This window comes from Balaenoptera acutorostrata, chromosome 20 (assembly GCF_949987535.1).
Source record: "Balaenoptera acutorostrata chromosome 20, mBalAcu1.1, whole genome shotgun sequence".
In the NCBI taxonomy this organism is placed as follows: Eukaryota; Metazoa; Chordata; class Mammalia; order Artiodactyla; family Balaenopteridae; genus Balaenoptera; species Balaenoptera acutorostrata.
Genome location: NC_080083.1, coordinates 29,379,670 through 29,392,871, shown reverse-complemented (window position 1 = coordinate 29,392,871; position 13,202 = coordinate 29,379,670). Strand labels below are relative to the sequence as shown.

General features: G+C 43.6%; 1 protein-coding gene across 3 annotated transcripts in view; it reads left to right on the top strand.

Annotated features, from left to right (window-relative positions):
• Positions 1 to 12,774, top strand: part of HLF (HLF transcription factor, PAR bZIP family member) — a 53,156-nt gene extending 40,382 nt beyond the window's left edge. The window contains exons 3-4 of one of the 3 annotated variants that reach the window (XM_007177292.3): positions 3,240 to 3,460; positions 8,469 to 12,774. In XM_007177292.3, the coding sequence (XP_007177354.1) occupies positions 3,240 to 3,460; positions 8,469 to 8,684 (437 nt within the window). In that variant the 3' untranslated portion in view covers positions 8,685 to 12,774. Of the gene's footprint in view, positions 1 to 3,239; positions 3,461 to 3,891; positions 4,895 to 8,465 lie in introns of those variants that run through there. The other 2 variants (XM_007177291.2, XM_057536928.1) reach the window with 2 other exon arrangements.
• The last annotated feature ends 428 nt before the right edge of the window (positions 12,775 to 13,202 follow it).

Sequence of the window (13,202 nt, the reverse complement as noted above, 5' to 3'; positions counted from 1 at the left end):
ATATGTATACATACATACTTGTATACGTGCATGCATATAATATAATTTGGGGATAGAGAAGGTATGAAATTAGAAGCCATAAAGGAAAAAATTTTAAGACATTATTACCATATTACAGTGTAAGATCTCGTCAATAGTGCAAAACTCTATAAGCAAAGTTAGAAAACAAACAGTCTGGGAGAAAATATTTTCTACAAATAAAACAGATGAAAGGATTATATCCATCGTCTATAAAGAGTTCTTTCTATAAACAATTCTTACAAATGAATAAGCAACAAAATCCTTTAAAAAGAAGCAAAAGATATGAAGAGGGTGGTATACAGGAGAAGAAACAGATCCAATAGATATGTGAGATGCTCAGTCTCACTAGTAACAAGGAAATGTAAATTCAACAATAGTGATATTTGTATATATCAGATTGGCAGCATTTTAAAAATTAATATTTAATTGTACAAGAATGCACTCTTAGGAATGTTGGTGCAACTATAAATAGATAAGATTTAGCAATGCTTTTAGAAATATAAAATATACATGTCTTTTGCATGAGCAGTCTCACTTCTAGACATCCCTTCTATAAAAATACTCACATACCTAAAAATCCTTCCGTTGGGGAATGATTAAGTAAATTGTTACATATCCAAGCTACGGAATACTACTCACCCTTTAAAAAGAACAGCGTAGTTCTGTTTGTACTAACATGGGAAATTGCATATGGTATACTGGTATATTGAAAAAGTAATTTAAGATCTGTGGGTAGCACAATCCTATTTGGGTTAAGCCATTTATATGTAAAAACCAAGGATTGAGAGGTTCATACCAAGCAGTTAAGGGTGGTCTCCTCTGGGAAGAGCAGCAAGGTAGATTGGGGGCAAGGGAGACCCATTGCTGCATTTGTTGAAATTTTGCAATGAACATCTTTGGTAGTTTAAAAAATTAATGTAATGATGCATTCTTAACTTGAAAATTCTTATATTAAAAATTTGCAAATCCACAAAAGGTAGGACAAAATAATAAAGATCCTCCTCCCTGTTACTCAGTGATACTGTGGACATTTAGGAATAAAGGGGGAAAAATGAGTCCAGCAGAGTTAATACAGTAGAAAATATAGACAAACAAGATGATGCAAGGATATCTTGGGAGAAAAGAGACCCGGCTGTGTTTCTCATGTCCTTTGCTGGTTGCCCTGTGATGCTGGAGAAGCTATTGAAAGCCATTGACTCGTCTGTGGTCCAGTTAGGTTTTCTCTTTGCTGCAGGTAGGGCTGACCTACTTCCATTGGAAGAAAGGGCTCGAGAGAAAGAATGCAGATAAAGCTTCTGCCTAAATGTGAAGTGTTATTGTTAGAATGTTCATGAATGAATGTCAGCGCCCAGCATCTCAGAGGGCCCCCATTAAATGAGGAGTATTCTTTGTAGAAGCAGAACTCTGAAGTAGGCACCACCGTGAGAAGTGGGGTGGGGATAAAATAGAGAAAACATGAAAGACCATGTGGTCTGGTAGAGGAGGTGGGGTGTGTGTGTAAACCTTAACATGTATAAATCAATAAAGGGGATTTAAATACAACATGATTAACAGAATACTGAAGTACTAGGGAAGAACTTGAAGTAACTTTGAGCAATTAGATTTGGGAAATATTAATTAAGAGATGCTTCCAGAGGGGAGCAGAGGGTGTATCTACCTGTGGGTCTGTGTACATGATGCGGGGGTGACGCATGGGGCATGGTGGTTGAACTGAGAGGGCATTGGGTAGTTTTATTATTAAGTTCAAAGAGAGTTTCTAAAGGGAAAGTAAAATACCCGTTTGACTCAGATGTGGTCCATTTTCTGAGGCAATGTCGAGAGGCACAAGATCAAATCTAGCTTGACACCATCCAGTGCAGAGCTCAGCAGCCTCTAGAAGCTGGAGCTGAACTGAGCGTGGCTAATGAGAAATCTCCATCCTCTGCCAATGCCTTGGGACCCATCTCTTCCTCTTTGGCAAGCAGAATACAAAGAGAGCTCAAAGCAGAGTGGGGACCAAAAGGTCCCCAGAACGTTCATTCTGCAAGCTCCCCACCAGGGCTTTCCGGAAAACAGACAAGCCTGGTTTCACAGGTTAGCCAGAAAGCAAGTCGATGGCTTTGCCCTTCAACCCGGGGTAGTGTCTAATGGCACCTACAGGATACTCCACATGGCGTCCAGCCTTCAGCAGTGAGGGAGAAGAGGACATGGGCTAAACCGAGCTGAGCTGTATCCTCTCATTTATTCTCTGGGTGTGAAAGGGGTGATTGTAAATTCAAATGAAACTAGAAGTTGAGGTTCAGAGCTCCCCACATAAACGCTGCAGTCTGTTATTCTGAAATGCAGTCAACCCTTTTTCGAGGACCTTTGTGCGTTTCAGTGGTTTGGTTTGCAGAACTGTCAAGTGGAAGTTAGATCATCTCCATTGCGTCTTTTCCATTTTGCTCAATATTCCTTGAATGCACACATGGGTTAGCACCACAGCCTGGTAGCTCATCTCCTGTCTCCAGTCCTGCCCCCTTCAGTTCACTCCTCACACTTCTTTCCACACTTCAGCTCTGCTTATCACTTCAGTGCTCAGAACCCCTCAGTGACATTCAAGCCCTTTTATAACATCCCTACTGCCCACCTTCCTTGACCACATCTCTTGCATTTATGCCTCTCTCCTTTCCATCTTGTGTTCTGATACAGCTACCCAAGACTACTTGTGGTTCCTCAAAAATGCAACCCTCTGTCTTGTATTTGTCCCTGGATTACCTTTTTTGCTAATTACTGTGTGTCTCAAGATGCCGCTATACCAAGCATCTTCTCTCGGAGTGTTCCCTAACCTGCTTCAGGTTACGTCCTTTCCCCCCACACTCTGGAAGCACGTGTGGTATCCTTTCATCCCTTCACTATATCTCACTGGCTAGTTTTGGTCTGATTCCCTGACTCACCTGGAAAACACCTTAAAGGTAAAAAAGAGAGTACCTGACACATAGTTGGCACTTCATGAATATGTTGTAGGACAGAATGAATGCATGCATTTTTTAATTTAGTTTGTGAATATGTGTATGTGGGTCCTTGTTTTCCCTGATCTGACATGAGTAAAGCCATTCAGCCCGCTGTGCCTCAGGAACGATGTTAGAGTCACATTTAAGTAAGTTTAAGACTCTTGCCCTCGTCCTGAGCATCATCAAGTAGCTGTCTCCTGGGCCTCCATAGAGCGTGCATGAATTAAAACTCCTGTGTTGTTCTAGGCCAGCTGTTGCCAGCCAACCGCAATACTCCGAGCCCCATTGACCCTGACACCATCCAGGTCCCGGTGGGCTATGAGCCAGACCCGGCCGACCTTGCCCTCTCCAGCATCCCCGGGCAGGAAATGTTTGACCCTCGCAAACGCAAGTTCTCTGAGGAAGAACTGAAGCCACAGCCCATGATTAAGAAAGCTCGCAAAGTCTTCATCCCAGATGATCTGAAGGTAAATTGGAACTGGTAATTAGGCTGTGGGCAAGTGGAGAGTGGGATCAAGAGGCAGATTAAAAGGGTGACCCCAGGAAAATCACACAAGCTAGTGAACAAAGACTTGTGATTTCTGATCCCATTTCTTGGCATGTGACGAGGCAAGTTGCTTCCTCTCTGGGTGTCTTCTGAACTACGCCTTTCATATCTTGATAATGCATAGATATAAGGAAAAGCAATAAAATGGAGTGCTTTGCAGCCCATGAAGGAAGCAAACCCATTACTATCTGCAAGGAAACCTATGAAAGCCTAATAAAATCAAACCAGGATCTTTCAAGGTTGAAAAGAGAAAAAAAATTATTTGGGAAGGGCATCTGGACCTCATAGTCTCCAAGGGTTACCTTCCCTTTGGGAATTTAACACTAATTAACTGCTGCCATTTCTCTGTAGGCCTCAGGGAGTAACAGCCAGAGACAGGACCTCTCTCCACAGTGCCAGCCTTGGATGCTAGGGTGGGACTTTTAAGGAAGCTGGTGGGTTTCCTGACACTATTTATAAGTAATATTCACTCTGTGTCTCAAGTAAAGATCACTTGAGTATCTCAACAAAAGGTTAATTTGGGGTTGGTTTTTCTCTACTGTGTTGAAGGCATACATTATTTATAAAGGAAAATAGCCTTACCTTAGGATATCAGATACAACTTAAAATTAATCTGACACATTTAATGATACCTTAGGAAGAGAATTCTTTCTAAACTTATGCCATGCCTACTAATACCAAAATAGAACCATTTTTGATTACCCATTGCTTAGAATTTTTTGTGTTTATGCTACTTTCCAATCATATGGACAATAGAGATATGATTGTATACATTCAAGGCATTGGAAGCAGACATAATTTTCTAACTGCTGACCACCATTTCTCAAACCTAAATGTGGTTCACACGAAGAGACACTCCTATTGGGAAAATGGGAGTTTGGGACATTGTCCTGGAACTGATTTAGACCATTTACTTCTGCTTTTCATATATACAAAGAGCACTGGAGGAAAAAGTACCCGGCAGATTTAAGTCACTGCTGTCATCCAATACCTCAGATTACCTTCAGTGATGCAGAATCATAAAATGTCCGGGTTTTGGGACTTCCCTGGTGGCGCAGTGGTTAAGAATCCACCAGCCAATGCAGAGGACACGGGTTCGAGCCCTGGTCCGGGAAGATCCTACATGCCGCGGAGCAACTATGCCTATGCACCACAACTACTGAGCCTGCACTCTGGAGCCCGCGAGCCACAACTACTGAGCCTGTGTGCCACAGCTACTGAAGCCCACATGTCTAGAGCCCATGCTCCGCAACAAGAGAAGCGACCGCAAGGAGAAGCCATCTCACCACAACGAAGAGTAGTGGCCCCCGCTCGCTGCAACTAGAGAAAGCCGGCGCACAGCAACAAAGACACAATGTAGCCAAAAATAAATAAATAAATAAATCTATTACAAAATAAAATGTCGGGTTTTAAAAGGGACCTCAGAGATTCATTAGACCAAAGTGATCATTTTACCAGTGAGGAAATGGAGACACAGAAAGGTAGAGGTGAACACTGCTAGTTAGTGTAAGGCCCAGCCTCGTCCCCAAGTCGGCTAGCTTCCAGAAAGGTCACTGAAGCACGTTGGCCCTGACAGGAGCTACATCGGGAGCCTTTGGGTGACAAACCAATAGCTGTCACCCTGAGAATCAAAAGAGGAAAGTGCACAGTAAACACGCCAGAAAATTGAAGCTAGTCAGGGAATCGATGGTTAGACTAAGATGGGGTAAGAAAGGGGCCCCATGGGATTAGGTCCTGGGCGATTAGGCATCTTCTTTCAGCTCATGCTTTTCCTCATCTTGTGTTCTTAGCCATACAGTTCTGTGTGCATTTTGGAACTTGCCTCTTAAACTAAACCGGGGAGCCCAGTAGGGATTCAGTAGGGATTTCCTCTTGAATGGAGGCAGGTTTGAAGGGATGTTGCTGAGTAGTAGATACAACTTCCAGCCAGACCTGCACATGACCTCCAAATTTACAAATTTAAAGCAAAGAGCAAGCTTACTTAATTACCCTGGTAACCTCAACAACAAAGAGGCCACATGAAAAACGTCTGTGCTGGAATTATGCATGTCACTGCCACCATGGCTGGGCCTGGCCTTCTCACGTGCCAGTGACGGGAGCAGGCAGGAACACTGTCCTGCCAGGTGTCCCTGGATTCCTTCAGTTGTGAGTAAAGTCTCAGGCCCCAGAGCATGAGCACTGGTGAAGCAAGAAGCAGAGCTGTAGGATGTTTCTCCTGTGGCAGGAGGACTGAGCTGGGGCAGGTGGCCTCCAGCCCTGGATGAGCAGACCGAGTGAGTGAGGCGGCCCTCCCTGCCGCTGCCTGCACTCTCTCTCTGGAGCCATTCATTTGGGTTAGCGGGCAGCCCCAGGAGGATGAAGGGGTGGCATACTGATTCCTAGCTGAGAATCACTTTAATCGCCTTGGTGTCTTTCACACATCCATTCATTCACTTGACAAATATTTTTCAAATGCTAGTGTCTGCCAAGTCCTATGTCAGGGCTTGGGGATTCCAAGGTGAGCCACTACTGACATTGTTCCTGCCCCCAAGTGAGAAAAAGGGAGTGTTGACATGTCAGGGGGGGCCTGCTGGGCAGAGGTGGCATCAAACACCAGACCCTCAAGAAGATGGGACTGGACTGAGGAGTTCTTTGCCAGGTAGGGGTACCTCCGTAGCCAGATGGCATCTGCCCCTGGGAGATAGAGGGAAAGGGTACAGGCGATGTATCAGCCCCACTCAATATCCTGCTCTCCCCACCCCCCATTTCTGTGCTGACAAAGGTGGGAAAGCTGGTTTTCCTTGTCTGGGACGGTCCTCCTATCATGCCTGCCTTCTGCAGCCTCTGCCCCACTCCTATTCCCAGCTCCCCTCCCACCTGAGGTGGTCCCCATTCCACACCTTTCCTGGCTCATCTGCACATATGGACAGGTGAGGCTGGGAAATGAAAGCACCTTAGAAGTGAGAAGAGCTCAGAAATTGGTTGCTACCCTGAGGTCAGCTGGTGACTCCCCTGGTCCTTAAGACTCGGTCACAAACCACCAAGTCCATGGCCTATGGTGGTACCTCTTCCCCATCCTCCTGCCTGCTGCACACAGCTTCTCCTTGTTCTCATGTACCCCTTCACTCCCTGGCCCCTGTGTGCAGGTTCTGACACATCCTAAGCCATCCCCTCTTTCAAATCATCTTGGAAACTACATTCCTGGGAACACTGATGAGTATGGTAGATTCACTGATTGACCAAGGGGGTGGAATTGGGGCTTACAAAGTAACGCAGACAACTTCCATCAGAGCTGGAGGTTTCACTGGTGTTAATGTGCCTTAGGCTCTCTCACCCCTGTGGAGTCTTGTGCTCTCTTAGCTCCTCCCAGCTTCTCTGGGCCAGTGCCCTAGTCTCTCTCCCCTTCCTCCAGCTCCTCTGCGCCCTTTCTGAAGGAAAGCAACAAATCCTGCCCCAAGCTTAATTATCCAGGTATTTTCCAAAGGACAACCTCCCTTCTAAGAAGAATTCTGGTACTAGCTATTATGAAGATCACCTTTTTCACTTTGTTACACATTATTATGAAATGTGTAGCAAGCTGGGAGTGGTTTATAAATAAGAGAACAGTACTAGCTTGGGAAGGGCAGATAGAAGGTGCCTGCACATGCTTTCTGTCTCACACTTCCTGTCTTTGTGCTGGGCAAGTGTTGGCTCAGGGTAAATGGCAGGGATGGCGCAGACCACTGACCTTGGACTTTGCTCGCAGTCTGGGCCTCAAACCATGTGACCTCCAGTGCCAAATGCCTCTTGGAATCCTGGGGGACGGGAAGAACTGGCTCACTCACTTATTCTGGGTGGCACATAACTGCAGGTATTAGCTTTGCTAGGATTGAAGAAGTTACTGTTGCAAGTTGTTGAAAACAGGGGGTTGCAAAACCCACCAGGTGGCACCATAAATGGAAGAAGACTTACATTTCTTAGTCCTCCTAGGAAGGTTTTCCCTTTTTTGGCAGAGGGAGCAGTGATGGGGGGGAAAGGAGGGATTGCTTTCATGTTGACCACAGTTAAACATCACTCAGGCTAAGACAGCCTAGAAAACAGTTAAACAGGAAATTAGAGTAAATGATTTAAATGTTAGCCACCAATATGAGTATATTGATCAGTGGCAGGTGGAACTTTATGTTTTTATTTGTTTTTAATTGCCAAAGTATACATGCCCATTATAGAATATTCTAGTAGTTCAGAAGGATATAAAATAAAAGGTGAAAGATCCTACCTCTCTCCTTGGCTCCCTCCTTCAATCCCCCTTCCAAAGCCACCACTTTGAATAGCTGTGTATAAATCTTCTGGGCCTCTTTCTATGAATATATACTATTATAATTTTTTAACCAAAGTGGGATGAGGAACCTATTGATCTGCAAATTGCCACTGTTTCTACCCACATAGAGTGATACGTCGCTAGCATCTTTCTGGTTCAGCTGGATCATTATTTTTAACAGTTGTGTGAATCTATCATGATGTAGTTATTAAAGCTCCTGATAATTAGGGGGTTTTGCCCATTTTTTTCTATTACAAACAATGCTGCAGTAAAAATTTTGTGCCCGTGTGTGCGCACGTGCGTGAGGACTGCGCTAGGGTGCGAGCCCAGAGGCACGGTGCAGATACTGCCAGGTCGCCTTCCAACAATACTGTATCAATTTATTCAGGAAAGTACGCTCCCAGGGAAGAAAAGGGTTTAACATTTCCAGCAAAGAGAGGGAAGGAGTTAGGCTTGTCCTTCAGGGAGTGCGGGAGGCCCGGCTTTGCTTGGGGACGGGCGCTCTGCTGGGCGGGAGAGGCGTCCCGGCGAAGGGCGGGTGCCCTCGGCTCGCAGAGCCGGAGCCGGAGCCGGGGGCGGGAAGCCCGGTGGGGATGCGGGACGCGGGCCGAGGTCTAACCGCGTCGGTGTGTGTTTCACCCGCCCCGAGCAGGACGACAAGTACTGGGCGCGGCGCCGGAAGAACAACATGGCGGCCAAGCGCTCGCGTGATGCGCGGCGCCTCAAGGAGAACCAGATCGCCATCCGCGCGTCCTTCCTGGAGAAGGAGAACTCGGCGCTGCGCCAGGAGGTGGCCGACCTGCGCAAGGAGCTGGGCAAGTGCAAGAACATCCTGGCCAAGTACGAGGCCCGGCATGGGCCCCTGTAGGCCGGCGTCCGCGGGCGGCCTCAGGCCCCGGACAGGGGTCTCCTGGTTGATCGCACCGCACCTACCGACCTTTCCGACATCAGCACTTTACCAGATGCATCAACAGGACGGACTCACATTTTGGCGTGGGTGTGTGTATGTGCTTGTGCTCATGTGTGGTCAGCAGGTGTGTGCGTGTGTGTGTGTGTGTGTGTGCGTGCGCGTCCCTTTGCACTTGCCATTTTGGTAGCCCTCCATCGTCTTTTAGTTCCACAATGAAAGGTGCCATGTTTTTACTGGACTGCGGAGACCTCTCGTGGGTTTCCTGACCCCCTTCCTTCTCCACTCCTGCCCTTTCCACGTGGCTTCATGTTGGCACTTACCTACTCTTCCAGGACCCTCTGGTTGGGTTCACTAAGAAGGGCCCTGGTGAAATAGTAGATCTCGGTTTTCGAGACCACAGACTCTTGTTTCTGTTTAATCTGTAAGTTACCATGCTAATAAGGTGCACAGAATAATTTAGCACTACACTGCAGCTCCATTCAGTTACAGGTTGCTTCCCTCCTATCTTCAGTTTTGGTGATAACCGTCTTCAAATTTAAAGTGCTGTTTAGATTTATTAGATCCCATATTTACTTACTGCTGTCTACTAAGTTTCCTTTTAACTCTACCAACCCCGGCAAGTAAGAGTACTATTATAGAACACAGAGTGTGTTTTTGCACTGTCTGTACCTAAAGCAATAATCCTATTGTACGCTAGAGCATGCTGCCTGAGTATTACTAGTGGACGTAGGATATTTTCCCTACCTAAGAATTTCACTGTCTTTTAAAAAACAAAAATTACAGTAATGCATTTGAGCATGCCCAGAACATCCCCAGGATAGAGAAGCAGAGGGAAATGCCAGGTCAAAGAACGAGGGGTTAACTTATCAGTATACAGCCAAAAAATGCATCTTGGAACAGTTTTTGACATTGATGTGTTTGCTTTTGTTTTCTCCCCTTTCCCATACCCTTAGCCCCCAATTTTCTAGTTAACTTTTTCCACATCCCTCTTGATATTCAATACAATTCAATTAAGATTCAGTTTTCCCCATTTTTTGTAATATATATGTTTTTGTGAATTATACCTTGTCGTTTTTAAAAATCAGTCAGTTAAGTTAATAAGTTGATGTTTTGTAAAACCCTTTTTCCTAGTGGTGTCATTTTTGAATGCTTCATAAATTAATGATTTTGGAGCTTATGTTTCTTATTCTCTGTTTGCTTTTGAACGTATGTGCTCTTATAAAGTGGACTTCTGAAAAATGAATGTAAAAGACACTGGTGTATCTCAGAAGGGGATGGTGTTGTCACAAACTGTGGTTAATCCAATCAATTTAAATGTTTACTGTAGACCAAAAGGAGAGATTATTAAATTGTTTAATGTTTATACAGAGTAATTATAGGAAGTTCTTTTTGTACAGTATTTTTCAGATATAAATACTGACGATGTATTTTGGAAGACATATATTATATATAGCAAAGAGAAAAGGAAAACTATTCCATGTTTTAAAATTATATAGCAAAGATATATATTCATCAATGTTGTACAGAGAAGAAGTGCTTGGGTGTTTCTGAAGTCTTTAATATTTTAAGCCTATCACTGACACATCAGCATGTTTTCTGCTTTAAATTAAAATTTTACAACAGTATCGAAGCTTGCTGTGACAAATTCTGCTCTAAAACATCTAAGGAGCTTTCTTATTTCCTATTAGGTCTCAGAAAGAAGTCAGTTAACATCACCCAAAAGCACAAAATGGATGTTAGTCAAATATTTATTGGATGATACAGTGTTTTTTAGGAAAAGCATCTGCCACAAAAATGTTCACTTCAAAATTATGAGTTCCTGGAATTGGAACATCACCGCAAGCATCCCAAACAATTCTGTTCTCCTCTGTGGGCACGTGCATCTTACACAGTATAAGGTTAATATTGGTGCTATGTGTATGGTTTATAATTTGATAGATGTTTTGACTTTAAAGACGATTGTTCTTTTGTTTCACTAACTTGTGTCAAGAGATTCTGGTGTTGTTGCAAAGAAACATTTTCCGCAAGATTAAAATACCCTTTCATCAGTGGGATTTTCTAGTTTCCTGTGTCCAGAGTATGTAATTCTTTAGTGACCTGGTGGTCTCCTTGTCAATCCATCAGCAATGCTTCTCTCATAGTGTCATAGTCTTGGGAAATCTGAATAGTAAAATATTCCTGCTGGGTATCCATTTTGTCCCAAGCTACAGATTATGGTGGGAGATGGGAGAGTATTGGAATTGAAATACATTGTTCAGGTAAATAACCAATAAAATAAACGAGACCTTTGGCAGACTTAAGCAGAACTGAGTAAGTGTTATTCAGAGAAACAAGTGGACATGGAGTTGGCCTTTTTATAGGTAAAGAGACTAATTGCAGCAGAATTGTTAAATCGTCACTAAAACAGAAACAAATGACATCTTTAAGTGGAGAAGTGTTGAAGGATTGTACTGAAGACCATCTAAATTCATTGACGTTTAAAATGGTAGCTGAAAAAACTGTATTTGAGTACTGGTCTTTCTGAAATTAGGTTGTTTGTATCAAATGAGCATCATAAATATTTTATGCAGAAGAAATAAGAAGATCATAATAAAACATTCTTTGGCGTGCCAGGGGAGGTTTCAGAAACCTACCTCGTCTTAAAAATTTAAAAACTTTGGAGTCTGTACAGGTGCCTTATATGTAGGTCATTGTCACCACACACATGAGCACTCAACCCCTGGACTCACTGCCTTCTGTCCAGGGCAGTCAACTAGTAAATAAAGCAGTTCTGCTAAATGGTATGGGAAGCCCGGCCCAATTTGGAATGACTTGAATCATCCAGGGTCAAATGAGTTCTGCAGACTGAAGCTATTAAAAGAGTCCTGTTGTCATTTTTCACCTTTTCATCATAAGCATCTTTCAGAGATTAATTACTTGGCCATTAAAAATGAATCCAAATCATATTATGCCAACATCATTTAGACATGATTTGGAATGAGCAGCCTAGGACTTCCTGACAAGGTCACATCATCATTTCTTTTGACTAGACTTGCAAAGAAAGGCAAAAATTGGTCAGCCTATCCTTCTGCTTGTGCCGCCTTGAGAACATAGGTAGGGAATGGGAGGGAGGTAAGTGATCACTTCCTCCCCTTGAGAAAGTGGCCACTTTTGACCATTCAAAACCCACAGCGAGCAGGATAGTGACAGGCCTTTCATCTTCAAATACAACAGACCGCTGTGAAACCATCCTTTGAAGCAGAAGGACCATTTGTTTGAGGAGCCTGCAGACGGAATTCTGGCATTGGGTGGGGAGGAAGCTGTATGAGAAAGCCCAGAGGTTCCTTCCAACTCACCAGTTTTGTGAGGGAACTCACAATAATTCTAAATGTACATTTGAAAGGTCTTGAGTCTGTTTTCAGAAGAGTCAAGAAGAATTTTAAGTAGAGTCCTTCCCACCTCCCACCCCCACCCCAAAGTAAAACAAAGGTCATTCTGTAAAACGCAAGGAGTTTATCCACTTTTCCCCTAATGTTCCTTTTAGGAAAACTCAAACTTTATCAGCGTTAATCAGACCAATCCCAGAAGGTGGTAGACACCTGCTCTCAGTCTGCCAGCTTCCTGCTGAGGGCTTCTAGGCCCCCACTGGGAAGGCCAAGATCTCCTCTAGGCTTTCTTTACAATTAACAATGTCATTTTTAAATGAGCAAAGCCATGTCTTCAATTTTGATGCATTGGATTTGGCAACTAAAGTCAGTACATTTTGCAGAGGGCCAAGTGTATGTAGAGGAATCTGTGTGTGTGTGTGTGTGTGTTTGTGTGTGTGTGAATAGTTAAGGCATAAAATCTTTCATTTTGGAGCACCTTACCGAACATAACAATAATCACCATTATCCTTTTGGCAACACCACAAAGATTGCATCTGTTAAACAGGTACAAGTTCACTTGAGGTCAGTGTAATTGTACACCATGGTACTGGTGGTGTTTATTGCTGTTAAGTCCAAACCTTTATCTGTCTTGTTATTCTTAATGTTTAATAAACTTTGGATTGTTTCCTGTCTTTCCTTTATTTTTGTTGACAGTCTGCTGGAAATTAGATTCTGTTCCCAATTCTATCATCAAGAAGCCATTGACAGATTAATTACATAGATGATAAAGTAATAATACTATATAATTAGTGAAAAGTCAACATTTATTGAGTACTTACATGCCAGACACTGTGCTAAGCACTTGCATGGAATATTTTATTTAATCCCATGTCAACCCTATGGGTAGGGACAATTGTTATCTCCATTTACAGAAGAAAGAGAGAAGGTTCAGGAGCTTAAGTAGCTGGTAGGAGTGACAGAAAAGAGTTCTGATCCATCAAATGGGCGTCATTTAGAGTGGTGGTTCCCAAAAACCAGTCCAAAGACTGTTTTCTGGTTGGATGTATAAGAATCACCTGGGACCATATTACAAGACTGCAGATCCAGTGATTCTGAATCAGTACATCTG